Consider the following 25446-nt stretch of genomic DNA (forward strand, 5'->3'; position numbering starts at 1 on the left):
GCCAGTACATCAGGAGACGTGGAGGAGGCCGTAGGAGGGCAACAACCCAGCAGCAGGACCGCTACCTCCGCCTTTGTGCAAGGAGGAGCAGGAGGAGCACTGCCAGAGCCCTGCAAAATGACCTCCAGCAGGCCACAAATGTGCATGTGTCTGCTCAAACGGTCAGAAACAGACTCCATGAGGGTGGTATGAGGGCCCGATGTCCACAGGTGGGGGTTGTGCTTACAGCCCAACACAGTGCAGGACGTTTGGCATTTGCCAGAGAACACCAAGATTGGCAAATTCGCCACTGGCGCGCTGTGCTCTTCACAGATGAAAGCAGGTTCACACTGAGCACATGTGACAGACGTGACAGTCTGGAGACGCCGTGGAGAACGTTCTGCTGCCTGCAACATCCTCCAGCATGACCGGTTTGGCGGTGGGTCAGCCCTCTATGTGCTCGCCAGAGGTAGCCTGACTGCCATTAGGTACCGAGATGAGATCCTCAGACCCCTTGTGAGACCATATGCTGGTGCGGTTGGCCCTGGGTTCCTCCTAATGCAAGACAATGCTAGACCTCATGTGGCTGGAGTGTGTCAGCAGTTCCTGCAAGAGGAAGGCATTGATGCTATGGACTGGCCCTCCCGTTCACAAGACCTGAATCCAATTGAGCACATCTGGGACATCATGTCTTGACCATCCACCAACGCCACGTTGCACCACAGACTGTCCAGGAGCTGGCGGATGCTTTAGTCCATGTCTGGGAGGAGATCCCTCAGGAGACCATCCGCCACCTCATCAGGAGCATGCCCAGGCGTTGTAGGGAGGTCATACAGGCATGTGGAGGCCACACACACTACTGAGCCTCCTTTTGACTTGTTTTAAGGACATTACATCAAAGTTGGATCAGCCTGTAGTGTGGTTTTCCACTTTAATTTTGAGTGTGACTCCAAATCCAGACCTCCATGGGTTGATAAACTTCATTTCCATTGATCATTTTTGTGTGATTTTGTTGTCAGCACATTAAACTATGTAAAGAAAAAAGTATATAATAAGAATATTTCATTCATTCAGATCTAGGATGTGTTATTTTAGTGTTCCCTTTATTTTTTTGAGCAGTGTATGTGTCCCGTAGGTATAAACTTGGGCCCGGCCTTTCCTGGTCAGATTATATGGTCATGGAAAATCCCTGGCCCTGGGAATAACTTATCTAAATGTGTATGTTCCCCGATGAAGGGAGCACATTTACCGTAAATTAGACAGAGCAAGTTTAGATCATTGGTGTAATGGACATTAACCCAGGCACCCACTGTGGCTTTAGGTGAAGGGCCAGCTTCATCAGGAACGCAGCCTCAAACAGGAGGCTTTCCAGCGGGTGGACAAGCTGCAGAGCCAGGTAGAGGACGTTGAGACTGCTCTCTCCAGGTGTACCTACACAGCAGGTAATGGCTCAGCTTCAGTGTGTTCCACTCACTCCCTTTCCATACAGCAGTAACTTACTATGGAAATGGTTCTCAATCCTGGCCCTGGGGACCCTAAGGGGGTGCACATTTTAGTTTTTTCCCTAGCACTAGGCTTTGATGATTTGAATCAGGTGTGTGGTGCTAGTGCAAAGACGCACCCCTTTGGGTCCAGAGGACCAGGATCGAGAACCACTACTCTATGCAGTTCTAGAGTAGTGTATGTGCCCAGTACAAAACATAATACACTGTTTAATGAATAACTCACTATGCTGCAGCTAGCCATTGATTCAGCCTGTGCTCGCTCTCAACAGGGCGACGCAAGACATCCTGTTACACTTTCCCTCACAACAGATCCAGCATCAGAAACCCAGAACACACTGGCCCACAGCAGGACGATAGCAAGAGGGATTCTACAACCCAGCTGGAGAGACCCAAAACAGTGAGTATCTCTTCTTGGCATATTACAGCCTAGTAACCAGTGAACTTTTGTGTGGGTTCGTTTCCCCAATAGAATTGTATCGTTTGTGTTTTGTCAGGAACCGCCTCGCCTGCGTATCCTCACCACCGAGGCCCTGCTACCAAACCTCACTGATGGAGGCCCAACCTCCTCTAGTCTCCTCACACACCTTCAGCAGCTGAGACTCAACCATCAGTAAAAATGATGCTGTTCTTGTAGAAAAATGTCAACCATGTTGTAACAAGTAATGAAAACAAACGTTTATTGGTGATGAAAATGATCTAGATGATACAGTATGTGAAGGACCTTTATACACCTGGGCGGCTAAAACAAGAAACAAAAACATTGTAAAACAGTGGTAAGACACCTTGTTTAAAGCTATAACTTGGTGTGATCTCATTGTTGCAGATGCTACCATACAAATGTAGTAAGACAAACCAAATATGAAGAGTTGAGACAGAACTACATAGGCCCAGTGTATCCAGGCTCAATACACACACAACCTTTAAAAGGGTTATTGTAGAGGAAACATAACCTTACAGTTTATGGATAAATCAGGTTAAGAATGACTGTTAATCTCTTCACTCACATGCAGGGGGAAAAAAATCTGACTTGAGCAAAAACATGGTTTGCCTGGTCTCAGATCTGTTTATGCCGTTTTGCCTACAGTCATTGGAATTTAACCATCTGACTTGGCTAAAAAGCACAAACTTATCTGGGACCAGGCTATAATGTGGGGATGATCAATAGGTTAAACCATAGCATCCTCTGAACAGTCTAATATTTGTGGCATGTTCATCAGATTAGAAACTACACCAGATAATAGAAGGACATTAAAAAAAAGGGTTGCATGGAAGAATACAAAAAGAGTTCTGACAATACAAATAAAATATCACAAAACACACACAGGATTGATGCATATTTTGGAAGTTAACACACACAAAAAAATGTTTCAAACTATCCATCTGGGGTGCTAATCATGTTTTCAACCATGCAAAGTTTGCACCGGTCTCCCCCAAATGGAATACAACTGTAGAATAAACTGTACAGGGATTCAGAGAAGAAGAACTTAAGGTCAAATAAAGTGATTTGTCTTTTACTTTTTTTTTAAACAGAATGCAAACTATGCCCTTAAGATCCAAGTCTGGCCCTCAATTTCTACAACAGAATCTTAGACCCATGAATTAAGGCTGGACTCCAATCCGATTACGCTTTGTCGACAATGTACCATTTAATTGAAACAATATATGCAGCGTTTACCAGGAATGCTAGCTCCGAACATAGCCTTTAAAAGCTGCATTGTCTACAACTCACGATCGGATTGAATCCCCGCCTTCATTTCTACAACACAATATGTCCGAATAATTAAATCTTGTTCTACACACTTCCAAATCCAAAGACTTTCAACTAATATTCAACTCAGAGAAAAATCAAGTCAAACGATAGGTAGGTTATTGATAATTAGATCTATTGAGGACATGGAATTTAATGTGTTAATACCAACACTGCCATAAAACACAATAATACTGACCGGTATATCAGTCCTGACTAACCCCACTCTATAACCATGACTTTAAAGTGACTGTTCCATGTGAAGACTGGTAGATTGTTGTATCTTTTACACATGAGCCTGATCACACTCCGAACCAAAAACCAAGCAGAGCTGTACAGTACAGTTTGGGTGGAACCTGTTGTGTGAAGCAGGCAATACAGTACACGTAATGGCCAGCACTTATTGATACAGCGTATTGTCTGCATCCCAAATGGCACCCCATTCCCTTTATAGTGCACTACTTTTGACCAGAGCCCTAAAATGGGCCCTTGTCAAAAGTAGTGTACCATATAGGGAAATAGGGTCTTATTTTGGAGGTAGGCATGTTTTACAAACCCTGAGACACAGCAGGCAACTTCTGAGCAGTGTCTACGTAGTGCCAAGAGGAAAATATAACGACGAACACTAAAATAACAACTTATAGACAGGACCATGATTGATTATTAGTTGCCATGATCACTTTCAATACTGATCAACTCTCATCCCCAGAAGCGACGGTATGCCCACGTTCCCTGACCTGCAGGATTCACTGGACTCAAACAGATCCAATAACTAGTATTCACACAAATGGTTTTCACAGAAGTACCATTTCTCAAATTAGGAAAGTAGGTAAAAGACAACCAATCACCCTTCATTTAACCAGCCAACATTGTTGCCCGGTCTGATACTGGTTGTAGAGTTAAATAGCTACATAGTAAAATGTTCCATTCTGATAATGGCCTGTAGTGTGGACATTAAGTTTGGTCTGAATCTTAAAATTCAGATAAGGTAATGACATTATCCGCTAACTCAAACCATGATGACCCTAAGTATGTAAAACCGTGTACGACAATAAGATGGTGTAAATCGCTCTAGCTGGGAGTCAGTGAAAAATCTCTTTAAAGGTCTTCGTCAGAACCCTCGTATGACCAGAAAGCAAGTGTTTATCATAAGGCTCCACTTTCTTTCTTTGTCAACGTGGCACAGTACTGACTTTGCTAGTTATTCATATAAAAATAAAGTAACATTTGTTTTATTTACACATTGACAGAGTATGTAAAAGTTAATCTCTTCAGTACATTGGTAACAATATGACATTACAAAGTGGCATTGAAAACAATTCAGGTTCTTTCTGTCAAGGCTGGAAAAAAAGCAGGGTTGGGAGTCCATTTCAATTCAGTAAAAACTTCCTGAATGGACTGAAATTAAATGGGCATCGTCCAAAATGGCAGCCTTATTACTACATTTCAATTTAATAGCAATTTAGCAGACGCTCTTGTCCAGAGCGACTTACAGGAGCAATTATGTGCCTTGCTTAAGGGCAGATTTTCCACATAGTCGAACCAGCGACCTTTCAGTTACCGGCTTAATGCTCTTAACCGCTAGGCTACCTGCCGCTCTATATCTATGGCCCCTGTTCAAAGGTAGTGCACTATATATAGGGAATAGAATGCCAATTCAGACATACCCATGGACTACAACCCTGTTATAGGGCAACTCATAATACTGGCTTGAGGACTGAGCGCAGTGAGCGTCCCTCTTTGGTGAGCTCTCTGGTGAAGCACATGCAGGGCAGAGGGATTGCCTCGTCCCGACGGGTGATGGTGTTAAACTTGCACTTCTTCAGATGTTCGGCCATATTGGCGATGTTGGCAAACTTCCACTCGTTCACCGTACCGAAAGCCGTACTGAATCGCCACACCTGGTTCACAAAAGAGAGTAATTGAAATTCATTAGTTGTAATGAAGACATTTATATGTGTAATATGGTATGCCTGCTTGTAACGCAAAGCCTTTAATCTAATTGATTACTGTGTTAATACAGGACAGCATGCATTCAGTGGTCAGGAAATAGGAGTGAATTCTAACTTGAGATCCCCATGCGCGTCTCAAACTGTCACACATCTGAAATTTCCCATTGATCATAGATTTATGGGAAAATGCAAAAGTAAAATTCAATACAGATGTTAATGCACATGTTTAAAATGCAGTGAGCGACTAACCTTGTTTTGGATCTGCCATGAGGAAGACCCATCTGCCCGTCGTGTGTTCTCCCAGAGAAGCACCACCATGCCTCTGGACTTGAGTAAGCTGCCACACACATCCCTCATGGTACGTGAGACCCTGGACAGCTGGCACAGGCTGAAGCCATCCAGGAAACTAGCCACATACTGTTGCACCTCGAAGGGCAGGGAGCTCAGGTGGTCGCAGGTGGAGCCGAACCGACAGGCATTCCTGGGGAGAGTTTTATCTCCGAACCGGGGAGGCATACCCGGCTGCACCCCGAATGAGCCCAGGTGTCTATCGTGGATGATTCTGGAGCCCTGCACAGAGGGACAGAAGCGTCTCTGGGAGTAGGTGCAGCCGTAGTAGGCCAGGGGACAGCGGTGCTCCAGCCAGCCGTTCAGGCCGGCGTGGATGTCCCCGTGAACATTTTTGAAATGCGAGGAGAACTCATCCCTGCGGAACAGCTGTCCACACACAAAGGTGAACATGGTGCGCTGCTTGGTCTGGTAGCGGGCCACACACTCCAGCACCAGGTCCAGTCTGAGAGTGTGGAAGGGGCTGGGGTTGGAAAGCTGCGGGCTGGCGTGATCACAGGCCGACGCTGAGGCAATGTCCCCCACCATGGTGTTAGTGGCCAGTATTGCCGAGGGGAAGGAGAAGGTCTGGGTACCAAAGTCGACGCGATAACCGTCTACAAACCTGCTGTCTGAGATGCTGCGGCCACCGGGGGAATCACCCAGGCAGAAAAGCAGTGCTGCTGTGATCAGGTCTATCCCATGGAGCCCCAATGGATCGTCAGTTACCTCCAGGTCTGAGGTGTCCACTGACTTGTCCTCCATTTTAGCTCTGAACAAATAGGGATCAGACATCATAGCCCTGCGCCCGTTAAACGTAAACACACTCATCCCTCGGAGCACCTGGAGGTTCTGTAGTTTCCTCTCCAGCCACCTATCTTCGATCTCTAAGGGCAGGTGCTGGAGCACGTTGTAGGGTTCCAGATTAGGGAGAGGCATGGGAAGAGGCAGGTGGATGGGTAGTGGTGGAGGGTGGGGCCCAGAGGGCTCCCGTGGTGCTACTATATTAGGCGTGGAGAGATAAGGCATCACCGGCCTGAAGTCTGAAGACCTGTTGACTTCTGAGCGTCTGGGTGGAGATCTGCTCAGATCCATCCGCTCACGTCGTCTCAAGTGATTGTGGTCGTCTCCTGTATGGTGGAAACCGTTACTGAGAGGAGGACGACCCACCTCTGCTAGACCCATCATGCCGTCCTTCTCCACCTCCTCCGAAGACTTGATTAGTTCATCGAGCTCTATCCAGTGGCTCTCATCTCCCTGTCTGCCTGTTCCGACTCCACAGTCCACGGACACTCCGCCCACTGCTCCGAGCTCACAGTCCAACTGTGTGCCACTCTCCATCTCTACATTCTTCAAGTCATCGTCACTGTTCTCTCCATTATGGAGAACCCCATTTCGCTCTGTTTTTTCCCCATTTATAATTCCATTGACCAAGTTGACGTCCTTTGCACTTCTGAGAACATCCAAGGTCGCTGCTAAGTTCTTTTTGTGTACCGAAATATAGGACTCCTCATCATCCATTTCAATCACTCCATTAGTCAAAGCAGCAGCCTCATCCATTTCAACCATTCCATTACTAACTGCAGTCTCTGGTACACTTGACACGACATCAGCCATCTTTTCATTTGTTTCCACAGCTGGTTTATTATATCCGTTATTTGACGTGTTGGTGGTGACTCTGAGGGACTCCAGTAGCATCCTCTGATCTTGGAGAGCCAGGGCCATGTCTAGCTGCTCCACCACTTCAACATTGCTCAGGTACTCATAGGACTTCCTGTCTGAATAGCTCACAGGCCAACGGTTCCACTCCATGGTGCAACACACCACACTGGCCGGGCACGTCTCTAGGTGTTCAGCCATTTTGAGCCGAGCAATAGTGAAAGGGCACCCGAATCCAGTGTTGAGGCAAGGCACTCTTTCAAACGGGCATAGTAAATGATGCTCCTCCACTTTGCAGGAGTGGAAGACGGCTCCACAGACGAGAGGGCAGCCAATGAGATCACAGGACACACCAGTCTCTGGGCGGATCATACACCTCCGGTTTACACACTTCATGCAGTGGGCATGGAGCGCCTCCATCTTTGTGGTGTTGATATTCTAGATTTAAAAGGAGGAATGAGTGAAGTGGTCTGCCCTGAAATAATGAGAAAAAAAGGTTTCATACCATTTTTAGTAAAGATTTAAGTCTAATTTGATGTGAACTAATTCAAGTTGAACCAGTCAGTTAATGAATAGAAAAAGCAACCAGGCCATGTCCCAGTTCCTAGAAACATCCTGTCCTGTTAAATTATCCCACTGACATAGTTCTAGGGCCAGCTCTCTACCTACCAAACATGTGGCAATGGCGTCCCGTGGATTTAAAAGACCAGCATCACATTCTATAACTTAGCACCTGCTCCCATCTCAGTCTTTCTGTTTACTAAATCTTTAAGCTGCCACATGACATTTCACAACACTCTTCTTGGGTTACAGTACATGGCCACAACACACCAGTTCTAGGATCTAGCCTAAAAGACCATGACCTTTAACCCCTGGCTGACGCTGTATGAAGCCAGGGAGGAAGAGAGAAGCCCAACTCTGTGGAAAATCTGTCTCCCTCCAGCAGGTGTTTTGTCATTGTTCTGCCCACCTAGCAAGGAGTTTTTGTATGGAAGTTAACAGCTTATCTGCTACGTGAGCTTTATTTGACCAAATAGAAGTTTAGTAATCCTTAAGTCGTTACGAGTGTACTGATACAAGTAACATCGCGGCATCAGAGAAAAAACAACTTTATATCAGAGCTCTCTGGAGATAGCTATGCATATTCGTGAAATCAGGCTAATAGCATAGTCTCTCTCTCCATTGAATACAGGCAGTTGATGTCACCAACCCTCATCAAATATTTACAAAAGGATTACAATAATGCGATGTATCCACCACTTCGAAGAAATGATGGGCGGGAGCTAGAAAGCCCACCGTGCCGCTTTACGGACTCCCATTATTAAGGCGGAGAGACATTAACACGGAGTGTACAAAACAATAAGAACACCTTTCTAATATTGAGTTGTACCTTCGCCCCTTTTGCCCGCAGAACAGCCTCAATTTGTTGTGGCATGGACTCCATAACGTGTCGAAAGTGTTCCACATGGATACTGGCCCATGTTGACTCCAATGCTTCCCACAGTTGTCAAGTTGTCTGGATGTCCTTTGGGTAGTGGACCATTATTGATATTTGCAGGTCTTGGTAGAGGATGGCACTTGCAACACCAGGGTTGTGGGTTCGATTCCCACGGGGGACCAGTACAAAAAAAGTATGACAATTTTGAACTCACTACTTACTGTAAGTCGCTCTAGATAAGAGCTTCTGCTAAATTACTAAAATGTAAAAATGGGTGGTGGGCCATTCTTGATACACACAGGAAACGGTTGACAAAAACCCAGCAGCGTTGTAGTGCTTGACACAAACTTGTGCGCCTGGCACCAATCATACCCTGTTCAAAGACACCTGAATATTTGGTCTTGCCCATTCACTTTCTGAATGGCACACATACACAAACCATGTCTCAAGGCTTAAAAATCCTTATTTAACCGCTCTCTTCCCCTTCATCTATACTGATTGAAGTGGATTTAATAAGTGACATCAAAGGATCATAGCTTTCACCTGGTCAGTCTGTATTGGAAAGAGCAGGTGTCCTTAAGGCTTTGTACACTCCGTGTATCTTGTTAGTATATTCATAATATTTTATGAAACAGACGGTTCAGTGGCCTTACTGGCCTGCTCAAAGCTTGATGACAAAAAAACCTGGTGACCTGTCTAAGCAACTGTCAGCCAACCATGCATGTAAGGGGAAACGTTACACTGCCAGTCTTGACTGGGCATGACTGAGTTGTCTGGCTTCACAGGCCTCATGTCAGATTGCGCAAGATAAACAAAAACAAACGACTAGCTAACTAACACAAGTAACACATCGTAGTAACACGCTAACTGGCTATTTAGATTAACACAATAGTAACACAGTTAAAGAACTAGTTAACTAGTTATTTTTGCCACTGGAAAGTGTAATGTCCGGCCTACTTAGAGTGGTTAAACTTTTTTTTTTTTTTTTAACTCTAACGTTAGATTACTAGCAACACCAACCAACTTTAGCTGTGCTAGCTAGCGGCTAACAGACCCAATATTGATTAATGGGTGAAAATGAGATGGAGGTTGGATCCGGCGGCTCTCCAAATGTCCAATTTTAGCCAGCCACTGAGCTAGCTAAAGTTAGCTTGGTAGCTAGCTATTTAACTAAAAAAACATGTCACAATACCATTTGGCTTACCCGTATTAAATAACGATACAGCAAATCGTTGATATCTGAGTCTTGTCCTTATATTCGGCAGTAACACTAGCCACACACAATTAACTAAAAGTTCGGTAGGTAATATTGTAGCAGCTAGCTAGTCAGCTACAAATATTGACGTCGTCTCTTCCGCCTCGAGTCACTATTGTGACTTCTGCTGTAAAATGCTAGCAAGCTCATCTGTGACTAGCTGCTAATATCTACAAGTGGCGCAAGTTGATTGCGTCATCATTCAGCGGACCCGGACCACAGCGAAGTTTGGCTAGAAATGTGCGCCTGAAATAGATGGGGAATACCCCAAGAATACTTAGCGAGCTACATCTCCAATAAATATGTTGTTTTAGACATCGAAAAGGTCAGAAATAGTTCAATTAAAGACAGCTCTTTGAAATACCTTTATTTTTTTCTTTACAAAAAACACTGAAAACCCATATGTTACAGATGTTTTCAGTTTTATACCACATCTTCAAAATCCCTGATTTCTACACTGATATTTTATATACACCCAAAAGTACAATAAATTCATGGTTTCCTCTTTCCTTATCCAACATTTAAATTTGTGTGGGTGCACATGCAAGCATGAAGTGAGTGTAGTGGTGACTGGAGAAGTGGCTATACTCAAAGTTTGCCAGAAATTTACCAAAAGGCAACACAAGGTGAAGGAAAGGCGCCATGTGTGAAAAATTCTATGAGAAATTGTGACATACACTTTGAATGGACTAATATGATAAATCCCATATTGGTCTTTCACAATCAGGCCAACCCAATCTGTACTGTGCAAGTAGGCTAATAGAAGGGTTTAAGCTCTCAAAGTACATTTTTCAAAATAGAAAAACACAATTGGATGTTCTAAGACCATAACAATGCTTTAACCACATCCAGAGACCCCTTTTTGAGGTCTGGGAAAAATCTAAGACATTTGTATTTTTGAGTGTAGTTATCCTTTAATTCAAGTGAACAGGCACCTAGCACTGCTGCTTTGTTAGCAGTGTTTCTGTAGCACATGAGATGGAGAAAACAAATGGCCACTGGATTAATGCAAATAATCATACAATCATTCTGCCAGGTAGGCATAGGCTACTTTGTAGCTAGTTAACATTTAATTGTGAAGGTTTTTGGGAAAGACTACCATCTACCATAAGATGTTTAGGCCTATCATTAGCATCACTATATTTTTAGTGTTCCTTCATTGTTTGAAATCATAGAAATGTGGAGGCAATTATTTTATAAAGACTTCCTCATATGCATTCTCCTGTTCTATTGGTTTTCTTTCAACTTCCTTCCATTGTCTAGCAGCCAAAGGCATTATCCTAGTCATATTGTCAACCCATGATTGTTGTTGCACCTTTAGATCTTGCCTCTTTAAAAATGTCTAACTGATATTTCCATCTCTGCCCATTAAACCCGGTGTGCATTTTATAGAACAGAGTTTTCCCGCAAATTCCATTTTGGAACATTAGTGTATATCCTACAGCCTTGAGCACATTGCTGCACCTAAAATATGAAGAAATAATAGTCTATCAACATTTTAAGCTAAACATTCTGATCTGTTCCATCAGCCGTATTAATTGATACAGCATATACCTCCCCTATACTACTTCAACACACATTGTGGGGACTAAGAAGTGAGTATACACAATGCCCACTGAAAAATAAGTGTGTATACAGCGTATACTTGCATACACCCTCCACTACATGCATGTCTGTGCATGCTTGCACTTGTGTGTCTGCCTTTGTAGATGTATGTATGAATGCACCGTTTGACATCTGTTCTCATCGCTTGGACTACTGGTCTGCTCGGCTATCTTAGGAGGCTACCTCTGAGATGTGGTGTATATTGGACAGAGTGAGCTGAGCAGCCTCCTGTGCTGGGTAAGAGTGTCTGGTTCTCAGCCACAGCCTCCCGAACACTCCAGTGATCAGCAGTAGGACCACCAGCAGTCCTCCCAGGACAAACGTCTCCACCGAAAGCACACCTCCAGAGTCTGCAGGGCAAGAGACCACAAGTCAGAGATGCAGGGATGTGTTGTTAGGGCACAACGTTAGCAAAACACAGAAGTAGGAAAACATAAGTAAGCTGTTCAACATTTTGGAACGTTCAGATAGAAATACAGTTGAAGTCGGAAGTTTACATACACCTTAGCAAAATACATTTAAACTCAGTTTCACAATTCCTGACAGTTAATCCTAGTAAAAATTCCCTGTCTTAGGTCAGTTAGGATCACCACTTTATTTTAAGAATGTGAAATGTCAGAATAATAGTAGAGAATGATTTATTTCAGCTTTTATTTCTTTCATCACATTTCCAGTGGGTCAGAAGTTTACATACACTCAATTAGTATTTGGTAGCATTGCCTTTAAATTGTTTAACTTGGGTCAAACGTTTCAGGTAGACTTCCACAAGCTTCCCACAATAAGTTGGGTGAATATTGGCCCATTCCTCCTGACAGAGCTGGTGCAACTGAGTCAGGTTTGTAGACCTTGCTCGCACACGCTTTTTCAGTTCTGTTCACAAATTTTCTATAGGATTGAGGTCAGGTCTTTGTGATGGCCACTCCAATACCTTGACTTTGTTGTCCTTAAGCCCTTTTGACACAACTTTGGAAGTATGCTTGGGGCCATTGCCCATTTGGAAGACCCAAACTTCCTGACTTATGTCTTGAGATGTAGCTTCAATATATCCACAACATTTTCCTTCCTCAAGATGCCATCTATTTTGTGAAGTGCCCCAGTCCCCCCTGCAGCAAAGCACCCCCACAACATGATGCTGCCACCCCCGTGCTTCACGGTTGGGATCGTGTTCTTCGGCTTGCAAGCCTCTCCCTTTCTCCTTCAAACATAACAATGGTCATTATGTCCAAACAGTTCTATTTTTGTTTCATCAGACCAGAGGGCATTTCTCCAGAAAGTACGATCTTTGTCCCCATGTGCAGTTGCAAACCGTAGTCGGTCTTTTTTTTAGGGCGATTTTGGAGCAGTGGCTTCTTCCCTGCTGAGTGGCCTTTCAGGTTATGTCGATATAGGACTCGTTTTACTGTGGATATAGATACTTTTGTACCGGTTTCCTCCAGTATCTTCACAAGGTCCTTTGCTGTTGTTCTGGGATTGAGTTGCACTTTTCGCACCAACGTACGTTCATCTCTAGGAGACAGAGCGCGTCTCCTCCCTGAGCGGTGTGACAGCTGCATGGTCCCATAGTGTTTATAGTTGCCAAAACTATAGTTTGTTAACAAGATATTTGTGGAGTGGTTGAAAAAAGAGTTTTAATGACTCCAACCTGTAAACTTCCGACTTCAACTGTACACATGCATTTCAATTCAGGTCTGTCTCTGCCATGTAGAATAAGGAATCATCTTGGCTCTATCATGGCATTTCTATCTACAATGTTTAACAATATTTGGCTCCTGAATTTGTCTCTGTTCTTATTGGACAAGCTCATGTTAGCACCTCCCTGTTTCACTCTAATACAAAACTTTTATATCTGCTCAACACAACCCAGTACAGTATGTTGGTGATAATAAATAAAGGGCCTATATTGTGAGACTTACTCAGAGTGGGCTGGTCACTCTCAGGCAGACGTCGCCTGATTGGTCCATAAGATACTGTATGGGACATGGCAACATCTCTTCTCATCCGCCTGGAGCTATCCTCAACAGAACAGTTCTGTTACATGAAGGGACAAATGTTAAGGTACAACAAGCATTTTGTATAGCTTAGTATTATCACAGCATTATTATCCTACTTACTTTTCCTTTTACATTTTCCAAAATGATCACATTTCTTTAATTAATACCAGTTGAAATAATAGGACTGTAAAAATGTTAAAAAGGAAAACAATGTGTTTTCATTGTCTTTATTTGTGACAGCAGTAGGCCCTTGCTATATACTAGGGTTTGAACAAGCCAGTGAGCATCATCTGAATGAAGAAAGGAGGAGGGATCACTCACAGGCTGACAGACCCCAGGTGTGTTGTGACAGATCTGAACATTGCAGTGGAGAAACACATCCTTGTAAGAGCTGCCCACGAACTTGAACATTTGTATCCTGAACATAGCCTCTGGCCCCTGTCCATTCTTCAGCACTGTCAACGTCTGTTCGTTTGACAACACGGGGCAGCTGAAACACACACACACACACACACACGAGAGAGAAAGCCAGAGAGAGAGGAGAGAGAACGAGAGAGAGAGCAGGCAGTGGATCGCATCAGTATCAGAGGCAGCATGTGCAACCGTTGAATAAGATATCATACATTTTAGAATGTGTTGGTTAATCAAATCCATTACAATCATTCCTGGTATGCTATACTAACATCTGAAACAAAACCCAGACAAAGAATATCCATTTGCTTGTTTACATTAAACAAATGCCATGTGAGAGCAGAGCACTTTGTGACTGTGACATATCCATCTTTCATAATGGGAAAGTATTAGGATTATGGGAAAGACAAGGAAGATCCTCTTAAGTGTTTTCTTCTCAGATGTAGTAAACAGAAGTCCTTGTGCAAGTCTTTGCTGTGCTGTTGCTAACAGTACAACATATGTCCTGGTTGTCAAGGACATGCACAGTTGTTGATCTGGGTCCTAGATCACGTGACGGGTCTGAGGTTGTTGTGTTACCCACAACTCTTAAGTCTAAGCATTTCAACAGCTCTTATTTCATATTTCAACAACGCCATTCCCAGAGGATTATGTGCTGGTGTCAAGTGTGGTTGATGTGTGACACTACAAAAATATACAGGTCATTCGGAAAGTATACAGACCCCTAGACCTTTTCCACATTTTGTTACATTACAGCCTTATTCTAAAATGTATAAAATATTTTTTTCCCTCAAACTACACACTTTACCCAATTTTTTTTGCACATTTATTTATTTATACTTTTTAAATATCACATTTGCATAAGCATTCAGACCCTTTACTCAGTACTTTGTTGAAGCACCTTTGGCAGCTTCTTGGGTATTTATTTTAATTTGACCTTTATTTAACTAGGCAAGTCAGTTATGAACAAATACTTATTTTCAATGACGGCTGATGAGAGAACCTTCTAGAAGGACAACCATCTCCACAGAGGAACTCTGTCGCTCAGTCAGAGTGACAATTGGGTTCTTGGTCACCTCCCTGACCAAGGCCCTTCTCCCCGGTTGCTCAGTTTGGCCAGGCTCCAAACTTCTTCCATTGAAGAAGGATGGAGTCCACTGTGTTCTTGGGGACCTTCAATGCTGCAGAAATGTTTTGGTGCCCTTCCCCAGATCTGTGCCTCGACACAATCCTGTCTCGTAGCTCTACAGATAATTCCTTCAACCTCATGGCTTGGTTTTTGCTCTGACATGCACTGTCAACTGTGGGACCTTATATAGACTGGTGTGTGCCTTTTCAAATCATGTCCAATCAATTGAATTTACCACAGGTGGACTCCAATCAAGTTTGATCACATCAAGGATGATCAATGGAAACAGGTTGCACCTGAGCTCTATTTCGAGTCACATAGCAAAGGGTCTGAATACTTATGTAAATAAGATATCGGTTTTTGCTAAAAACCTGTTTTTGCTTTGTCATTATGGGGTATTCTGCATAGATTGATGAGGAAAACATTTAATTTAATCAATTTTAGAATAAGGCTGTAACGTAACAAAATGTGGAAAAAGATATGCCTCCATAACACATTTTTGAATTCTAATAAACAGAATGAAGAGCAATATGTGGTGACAGGGCATATATAATGTTAAACTTTTCTTTCTTAAAATTTCTTTCTTAAAAATGTATTTCTTTCTTAAAATACCTGTCCTTAATGAAGGTGTACTGGATGTTGCTATACGGGTCGTTGGTTGGGGTAGCCCAGCATCTCTCCACACGCAGCAAAAGATGAGCCGGTATCTAAGAGAGAGAGAGACAAACCGGGACTGCAGTCAGTGACTAATTGACACCCCCCTACACACAAGTAGAGAGAGGTGTCTCCAGGCCTACACTGCACTCAGTAAATATTTTGACCAAGTCAGCAGGTCAACAGATGTACAGATAAAGAGAGAGTAAACAACAGTGGGAACTAGGGTTTCTTGGAAGCCAAAGATGGAGCAACAGACAATCACATTGGATCAGGGCCAATATACTTGACATGTACCGTATGTCTATTGCCAGGGCCAAAGACTGGTCTTCAGCGCAACACTCACTAAAGGTGCTCATCTTTATCTAGCAAGAGGGAGAAATGTCTCAACCAAGGTAAGCTTACAGTTAATTGGGCCTATTCTAACATTCAAAAGCTGCACAGAAAGTTACACCACATTGGTTGGTACTTCAGTTAACTAGCCTAACTAAATATCTGCTGGTCATGATCAGCTCTGATTTCATATTGCAACAACACCATTCCTAGAAGACTATGATGGTGTCAAGTGTGCTTGCAATGACAATAAGAAAACAAAATCAGCCTGGTCTCAGACTAGAAGTAACATAGTAAATGTAAATCCGGGACACTCAAATTAGTATGATATGTTACGTTTGGTGTGGTTACATAAGACAGAAAGTTACCACCTTGCTAATGTAACGGATGTGAAACGGCTAGCTTAGTTAGCGGCCGGCGATGGGAAGGTCTAAAGTTATACTGTTACACTAAAGTTAGCCACAACATATTGTAATTCATAACATCATACGTTTTGCACATTCGTAACATTGTACGAATTGCAATTTGTAACATATCATAAGAACTGGATGATAGACATCCACAAATTAATACATACCATGCAAAACGCAGCATGTCATACTAATTTGGTGTCCTGGATTTACATTTACTATGTCACGTCTACCCCTGAGTCCAGATTGGAAAAAAATACAACAGATTTCAAACAGAATGAAATCATATGATGACCTTTACCATGAAAACTTTAACGTAGATGTTGTCTTCCAGTGTCAGTGAGGGAACAGTGGTCCACTTGTCTTCAAAGTCCTTGTCTTTATATAGCAACATGGACACAGAGAAGTTCCCATCTTCTGTGTTCAGAGTGATCATCCTGGACAGAATAGTAGAGATTGTACAGATGCAGTGCTTGAGTTACAGTTACAAGTCCAAAATTCGATTAGAAGTGATTGGATTGATGTATTCTACAAACTGCAAGCACTACATAGAACATAAAGCGACCTCTTTTACATCAAATTATATTGGTGAAATACACATATTTAGCAGATGTAATTGTGGGTGTAGCTAAATGCTTGTAGATTAAGACTCTGAATAATGTTAATGAAAGTTTAAACCATGTATTGATGAACTCGTAACGAAAATCCATAACCCTTTTTAAAGGCCATAACTAGACATCTTACTTGACATCCACCCTGATCATGTTTTCCCCATTAGGTTGCTGGACCATGTAGTTTATTGGGTAGCGGCAGACAAACGTGATGTTTATGTAGTTCCTTGTGATGACATCCAAATCGTTGTTGCGTATAGTGTTAATGAACATAATGTGTGTATCATCCGATGCCTAGAAAGAGAAGTATGAATCGTTATTGTGGATGGGGCAACTTTGGAAGCAAGTCAACGAATCACTTTGGAAGTAAAGTGCATTCGGAAAGTATTCAGACCCCTTGACTTTTTCCACGTTACAGCCTTATTCTAAATACCCCATAATGACAAAGTGAAAACAAGGTTTTTAGAATTTTTTGCATATATAAAAAAATTAATCGAGCTCAGCTGCATCCTGTTTCCATTGACCATCTATATATGTTTCTACAACTTGATTGGAGTCCACCTGTGGTAAATTCAATTGTTTGGACATGATTTGAAAAGGCACACACTTCTCTATGTAAGGTTCTACAGTTGACAGCATTACTTCTGGAGGAAACATGGCACAATTCCTATGGGGAAGCATGGGGGTGGCAGCATCATGCTGTGGTGATGTTTTTCAGCGTCAGGGGCTGGGAGACTAATCAGAATCGAGGGAAAGATGAATGGAGCAAATTACAGAGAGCTCCTTGCTGAAAACCTGCTCCAGAGTGCTCAGAATCTCAGATTGGGGTAAAGATTCACCTTCCAACAGGACAACAACCCTAAGCACACAGCCAAGACAACGCAGGAGTAGCTTTGGGACAAGTCTCTGAATGCCCTTGAGTGGCCCAGCCAGAGTCCGGGCATGAACCTGATCGAACATCTCTGGAGAGACCTGAAAATAGCAGTGCAGCGACACTCCCCATCCAACCTGACAGAGCTTGAGAGTATCTGTAGAGAAGAATGGGAGAAACTCCCCAAATGCAGGTGTGCCAAGCTTGTAGCATCATACCCAAAAAGACTCAAGGTTGTAATCACTGCCAAAGGTGCTTCAACAAAGTACTGAGTAACTAACGGGTGTGAATATTTATGTACAGTGCCTTGCAAAAGTACTCATCCCCTTGGCGTTTCCCCTATTTTGTTGAATTACAACCTGTAATTTAAATGGATTTTTATTTGGATTTCATGTAATGGACATACACAAAATAGTCCAAATTGGTGAAGTGAAAAAAAACAACTAAAAAACAAAGGAAAAGTTGTGCGTAAATATGTATTCACCCCCGTTGCTATGAAGCCCCTAAATAAGATCTGGTGCAACCAATTACCTTCAGAAGTCACATAATTAGTTGAATAAAGTCCACCTGTGTGCAATCTAATTGTCACATGATCTCAGCATACAGTTGAAGTCGGAAGTTGACATACATCTTAGCCAAATACATTTAAACTCAGTTTCACAATTCCTTACATTTAATCCTAGTAAAAATTCCCTGTCTTAGGGTCAGTTAAGATGAAGTGGTGATCCTAAGAATGTGAAATGTCAAAATATTAGTTGAGAGAATGATTTATTTCAACTTTTATTTCTTTCATCACATTCCCAGAGGGTCAGAAGTTTACATACACTCAATTATTATTTGGTAGCATTGCCTTTAAATTGTTTAACTTGGGTCAAACGTTTCAGGTAGCCTTCCACAAGATCACCACAATAAGTTGGGTGAATTTTGGCCCATTCCTCCTGCCAGAGCTGGTGTAACTGAGTCAGGTTTGTAGGCCTCCTTGCTCGCACACTCGCACACGCTTTTTCAGTTCTGGCCACAAATGTTCTATATGAATTGAGGTCAGGGCTTTGTGATGGCAACTCCAATTCCGTGACTTTGTTGTCCTTAAGCCATTTTGCCACAACTTTGGAAGTATGCTTGGGGTCAATGTCCATTTGGAAGACCCATTTGCGACCAAGCTTTAACTTCCTGACTGATGATGTCTTGAGATGTTGCTTCAATATATCCACATAATTTTCCGTCCTCAAGATGCCATCTATTTTGTGAAGTGCACCAGACCCTCCTGCAGCAGAGCACCCCCACAACATGATGCTGCCACCCCCGAGCTCCACGGTTGAGAGGGTGTTTTTCGGCTTGCAAGCCTCCCCCTTTTTCCTCCAAACATAACTATGGTCATTATGGCCAAACAGTTCTATTTTTGTTTCATCAGACCAGAGGACATTTCTCCAAAAAGTACGATCTTTGTAACCATGTGCTGTTGCAAACCGTAGTCTGGCAGTTTTGGAGCAGTGGCTTCTTCCTTGCTGAGTGGCCTTTCAGGTTATGTTGATATAGGACTCGTTTTACTGTGGATAGCAGCACTGAGTTTGAAGGTAAGCCTTGTAATACATCCACAGGTACACCTCCAATTGACTCAAATGATGTCAATTAGCCTATCAGAAGCTTCTAACGACATTACATAATTTTCTGGAATTTCCCAAGCTGTTTAAAGGCACAGTCAACTTAGTGTATGTTAACTTCTGACCCACTGGAATTGTGATACAGTGAATTACAAGTGAAATAATCTTTCTGTAAACAGAATTACATGTCATGCACAAAGTGGATGTCCTAACCGACTTGCCCAAACTATACTTTGTTAACAAGAAATTTGTGGAGTGGTTGAAAAATTAGTTTTAATGACTCCAACCTAAGTGCATGTAAACTTCTGACTTCAACTGTATATACACCTGTTCTGAAAGGCCCCAGATTCTGCAACACCACTAAGCAAGGGGGCACCACCAAGCAAGTGCACCATGAAGACTAAGGAGCTCTCCAAACAGGTCAGGGACAAAGTTGTGGAGAAGTACAGATCAGGGTTGGGTTATAAAAAAAAGATCAGAAACTTTGAACATCCCACAGAGCACCATTAAATCCATTATTAAAAAATGGAAAGAATATGGCACCACAACAAACCTGCCAAGAGAGGTCCGCCCACCAAAACTCGCGGACCTGGCAAGGAGGGAATTAATCAGAGCGGCAACAAAGAGACCAAAGATAACCCTGAAGGAGCTGCAAAGCTCCACAGCTGAGATTGGAGTATCTGTCCATAGGACCACTTTAAGCCGTAGACACCACAGAACTGGGCTTTATGGAAGAGTGGCCAGAAAAAAAGCCATTGCTTAAAAGACAAAAATAAGCAAATACTTTTGGTGTTCGCCAAAAGGCATGTGGGAGACTCCCCAAACATATGGAAGAAGGTACTCTGGTCAGATGAGCCTAAAATTGAGCTTTTTGGCCATCATGGAAAATGCTATGTTTGGCGCAAACCCAACACCTCTCATCACCCCGAGAACACCATCCATCCTGCTGTGGGTATGTTTTTTTATCAGCAGGGACTGGGAAACTGGTCAGAATTGAAGGAATGATGGATGGCGCTAAATACAGGGAAATATTTGAGGGAAACCTGTTTCAGTCTTCCAGAGATTTGAGACTGGAACAGAGGTTCACCTTCCAGCAGGGCAATGACCCCAAGCATACTGCTAAAGCAACACTCGAGTGGTTTAAGGGGAAACATTTAAATGTCTTGGAATGGCCTAGTCAAAGCCCAGACCTCAATCCAATTGAGAATCTATGGTATGACTTAAAGATTGCTATACACCAGCGGAACCCATCCAACTTGAAGGAGCTAGAGCAGTTTTGCCTTGAAGAATGGGCAAAAATCCCAGTGGCTAGATATGCAAAGCTTATAGCGACATACCCAAAGAGACTTGCAGCTGTAATTGCTGCAAAAGGTGGGGGGGGTGAATAGTTATGCACGCTCAAGTTATTTTTTGTGTGTCTTATTTCTTGTTTGTTTCACAAATTTTGAATCTTCAAAGTGGTAGGCATGTTGTGTAAATCAAATGATAAACACCCCAAAAATCTATTTTAATTCCAGGTTATAAGGCAACAAAATGTGAAACATGCCAAGGGGGGTGAATACTTTCACAAGCCGCTGTAAATGTGATATTTCAGTTTTTTATTTGTAATAAATTTGCAAACATTTCTAAAAACCTGTTTTTGCTTTGTCTTTATGGGGTATTGTGTGTAGAATTATGATATGTTTTACATTGTTATACATTTCAGAATAAGGCTGTAAAGTAACAAAATGTGGAGAAAGTAAAGCAGTTTGAATATTTCCCAAATGCACTGTAACTGCAGATTGATAACCATGAAAGGGTGAGCTAGCACACGCTACACGTCCCAAACCCTGCTACATTCACCAAAAGTTACCCCTCTTCAGCAAACTCTTTTCTTAATTTCCTGTGACATACTGTTAACATAAATATCAAATTGAGTAGCTGGCCAGCCCATGCAAGATTTGGTTCTGGGTTCCAAGATGACTCTTTCCCCAACCACAGCGCCTACGTACAGTAGGCAGCAGCACTGTAATTTTCTGACACTATAGAATGTGTGAGTAATACAATTCAAATGTTTAGTAGAAGACTACTGACGTAGGCAGAAACCATAAAGAGGGGTTGGATGAAAAGGTTGTGACTGGGTTGTGTCCGGATCCCCGTTGAGAGCAACTGGAGGACTGGTCCCATGGCCATTGAGAAGGATGAATTGCACTTGTTCCTACTGTCCAGTACTGTTTTATTACCCCAGGGTAAATACACAGGGCCTACTGTCTGACCCACATAAGCTGCGTCTTAAATAGCAGCCTATTCCCTACATAGTGCACTAACGTCTTCATTATTCTGTAGGAATAATGCTCTCTTTACTAACTTTGGGTTAATTAACAAACTCATGCAATTTGACAGAGAGACCACAATGATTATGGCAATGGGTGACAAAATCTTCTAGTCCAATTTATTTTGGAGAGTCATTACATTCCCACTTGCTATTCTCTCCAGTCCTGTCTGTGGGGTTCAAGAGGGTCTACTTCTACCTCTCAAGGTGAAAGGAGGAGTGTTTGCTAACTATGGCATTCCCTTCTTTTCCCAACAGTGTCTAATCCCAGAAGCAAAGCGGGCTTACTACTTTCACTAGGGCTGGTTTGCTGAGGCAAAAGCCTTGTAAAACCTCAGAGGGTAGAGAAAGGGGGGAGAGAGGGGGGAGACACACACACACACACACACACACACACACACACACACACACAAAGCTGTGTTAACCTTTTGCTTGCTTTACAAGAAATGCCTCTGTGCATTCTAAGCAAGTGTTTCAATGACACTCATGGTCTTGAGTACAGATTTATACCACGCCAAAGTTAAAATTGTCCTCGGAGCTGTGCTCCTGCCACCACTGTATGAGACGCGGCTGGGAGGTAGTATAAAAGGGACGACTACAAAGTGGGCCAATGAATTATAGCCTGGCTATTCAGCAGGCCTGAAAACACACTCATTTCCATGTCAATCCAGATAATTTAGAGCTCCCACCCACTCCGCGCTGCTTTGAATAAAGTCCAGTGGCTCTTAGAAGGGCAAAGGAACAACACTCCCATTTTCTTTTAAATATAGGCTACTTATCCCTCCCCTCTCTCTTTCTCTCTGTCTGGGTCTCTCCCTCACGCTTTTTTTGACAGATTATTGGATCATTTCATTGCAGGAAACTGATAGCGGAGGCCCATGTACGTAACTTATAAAGGAAAAGAGGTGTTATTCATGCTAGTTATTATGAGCATTGCGTGTATCCAAACTCCATTTGAGCTCCCCCAATTAAAGGGATACTTCGGGATTTTAGCGTAATGACTGGAAGGCTATCGGTATATACTAGCATGCTAGCAGATAGCACAATGACTGGAAGTCTATGGGTAACGCCAGTTGCAAAACTACATCTAACTTCCTCCATGCTGGACACAGAGACATAAAAAGTCCTTTTTCCTGGCACAAACCAGTGCAGAGAAGTTCTACAATACTACACTAGGGGTCAGGCCAGAGCTCAATACAACAGAGGTGCATCGTAAAATTAGATAATTTACTGTGATGGGGATTTTATGTGGCTGGTAAAAGAGATCCAAACTGTAGTTTGTCTCCATGTTACTGGTGCTTATGTTTGTCTTCTTTGTCAGGGTTGCTCTGAACGACAAAGGTTACTACTTTGTTTACTTTTCGGATTTAAATCCTTCATAGTTGGCGTAGACAAGTGAATCTTAATCTCCCAAAGCAATTATCAGAGAATGGCAATGAAATTCCCCAAGTATGAAAGGGCATTCCTAGGGGGGAAAAGCTCAAAGTCTTACCATGATTGTACCACAGTCAGAGAGATTAGTCTTGATGCTGAAGACATAGTCATCTTCAATCTCAACACCACGGCACTCTGGGTCATTTAGGTGCAAATCCCAGACCTAAGAAAGAGAGGAAGGGACCTCACTAGAGCGCTACGGTAGACCCACCTGATAGCCTTAATATTAAAATGTTGATTTGGTTCTTGTTGTTGAAATGACTAGAGAACACAGCAACACAGCACAGCACACAGGCAGTGATTTATTATATCAAACTTCACAGTGAGTTAATGGTAGGTAAGCTGTAATATAGAGAAATATAGATTCGGGTTGACACTGAACTTACATAAATGGGTGGCAATTTATTGAGGAAGAAGGCACTGGGAATGACCACCTCCATCTGGTCATTGGTGCAGAGGACAGTTTCATTGAGCTCTAGAAGAGAGGAAGGGGTCAGTGGGACAATATTTAAAAAATCCTGTCCCCCTGACCCTGACATGATATCAGATCATCTGAAATATGTTACAAATTTGAAATGTGATGCATTGTTATTCCATTTTTGCAAGTATACAGTTCAAGAGTTATTTATAAAATAGATTTATCCCAGTTATTATGAAGGGCAGTTGTGACATCAATATGGTCACGGAGAAATTACAACTACAGATTCCACTCTCCGATATGTTCCATCCCAGACTCCAAAATGTTTCCTCAGTCAAAACATGATTCTGGGCTCCCCCTCTATTATATATATATATATATATGTGTTCACTAGAGTACAACAGGTGCTTATTGTTTAACAAGACCAACCAACATTAAGACCACATCAAGAAACAGACCCCCCCCCACACACACACACACACACACACACATTACATCAAGTTTTGGACTTATAAATTAATGATATGTACCCATTGATTCTTGAAGAATCCAACATATAAGCTTGTTTAACTCCAATGTAAATGTAAATAAACGCCGTGTCGCCTCAAAACGCATTTAAAACTATAATTTTGATAGCATGAATGATCAGTTCTTGCATCCATATCTCCGTCTATGAATTTGAGTGGGTACATTTCTCCAGGCCATCCCTCAGCTTTTTACCAAAACAGAGGCAGGGTGACGCTTTGTTTATCGTTTCAATTAAGGATTCTAGATGTAAACTTGAGATTTGCCTACGAATTAGGTTGCAAACTCCTAAAACGTTTCCCAAAATTCCCTGGTTTTTCAAAAATCCTGGTTGAATAAATTCCAGCTTGGAGGTTACTATCAACTTATTCCCTGCTGATTCCAGGAATCTTGCAACTGGGGTTTCTGAGAAGAAAACCCCCAGTGGATTTGGGGGATTTTTGCAACCCTTCTCATGAAGTAGTTGAACTGAACTCACCCTCCTTCTCGGGCTCCAGATACACAGCAGAGGTGACTGTCCTCACAGCGAGCAGGAGCCAGGCTAACACCAAACTGGCAGGTGTCATCTTCAAAGGGACTCGTGCTCTCTGGCTTCTCTACGGTCAGATACTCCAAACCTCAGACTACGGTCTTCTTGGCCCTTTCCCACAGATCTGTGAATCTTCTAAACTATTCACCAAAGTGTAGCTGTCAGGTTCAGACGTAGTGCCCACTCTCAGTGCAGTCCTCCAAACACAGCTCTAATGAACTAGGACCGAGAACCAGCCTCCCTCCCTCCCTTTCTCCAGACCTTAAAACACTAGCCTGAATGATGTCCCCACCAACAATGAGATTCCACACATGAATAGGGGGAGCCGAGGGGAGTCCAAGGTAACACACATAGATTTGCATCCCAAATGGCACCCTATTCCCGATATAGTGCACTACTATGGACTCTGGTCAAAAGTAGTGCACTATGTAGGGAAACGGGAGCCATTGGGGACGTCGCCATACTACCGGCGATGCCCTCTTCGTAAACATTGCACTATGCAACTACATAGTCTTACTACGCACATCAACAAGCAAACTCATTAACATGTCAGCAGAGACAATATGACAGGGGTGGTACTGCTTTTTTATCTGCTGTCTTTTGTCCATGCATTTTTTTTAAAGGCCATGGGGAAATCTTTACTGCTGCGTGGACCCCAGTCAACGGTGTTTGTCCCAAATGGCACCCTATTCCCTATAGTGCACTACTTTTGACCAGGGCTCATAGGGAATAGGGCGCCATTTGGGATGCA

General features: G+C 42.8%; 3 protein-coding genes across 4 annotated transcripts in view; 1 reads left to right on the forward strand and 2 right to left on the reverse strand.

Moving 5' to 3' along the window:
* si:ch73-242m19.1 overlaps window positions 1-2800 on the forward strand; it is a 26974-nt gene extending 24174 nt beyond the window's left edge. Inside the window, exons 41-43 of the mRNA XM_024438084.2 lie at window positions 1301-1421; window positions 1754-1881; window positions 1979-2800. Of these exons, the coding sequence (XP_024293852.1) occupies window positions 1301-1421; window positions 1754-1881; window positions 1979-2098 (369 nt within the window). The 3' untranslated portion in view covers window positions 2099-2800. The remainder of the gene's footprint in view (window positions 1-1300; window positions 1422-1753; window positions 1882-1978) is intronic.
* On the reverse strand, window positions 2145-10049 carry fbxo30a (F-box protein 30a). 2 transcript variants are annotated; one of them, XM_024436881.2, is made up of 3 exons: window positions 9812-10049; window positions 5433-7607; window positions 2145-5132 (listed from the first exon to the last, which is right to left on the reverse strand). In XM_024436881.2, the coding sequence occupies exons 2-3, from the start codon at window positions 7587-7589 to the stop codon at window positions 4929-4931; spliced, it is 2361 nt and encodes a 786-aa protein (XP_024292649.1). In that variant the 5' UTR covers window positions 7590-7607; window positions 9812-10049; the 3' UTR covers window positions 2145-4928. The 2 variants fall into 2 exon arrangements, with proteins under 2 accessions (XP_024292649.1, XP_024292648.1); XM_024436880.2 differs by having other exon boundaries at window positions 5433-7644.
* A 171-nt stretch (window positions 10050-10220) lies between these two features.
* On the reverse strand, window positions 10221-24909 carry si:dkeyp-110a12.4 (alpha-tectorin). The gene is made up of 9 exons (XM_024436899.2): window positions 24645-24909; window positions 23610-23698; window positions 23282-23386; window positions 17140-17300; window positions 16697-16832; window positions 15611-15705; window positions 13780-13948; window positions 13381-13495; window positions 10221-11817 (listed from the first exon to the last, which is right to left on the reverse strand). Exons 1-9 carry the CDS (start codon window positions 24730-24732, stop codon window positions 11639-11641), a joined length of 1137 nt encoding a protein of 378 aa, XP_024292667.1. The 5' UTR covers window positions 24733-24909; the 3' UTR covers window positions 10221-11638.
* Between the last annotated feature and the right edge of the window lie 537 nt (window positions 24910-25446).

Source organism: Oncorhynchus tshawytscha, linkage group LG11 (assembly GCF_018296145.1).
Source record: "Oncorhynchus tshawytscha isolate Ot180627B linkage group LG11, Otsh_v2.0, whole genome shotgun sequence".
Lineage (NCBI taxonomy): Eukaryota > Metazoa > Chordata > Actinopteri > Salmoniformes > Salmonidae > Oncorhynchus > Oncorhynchus tshawytscha.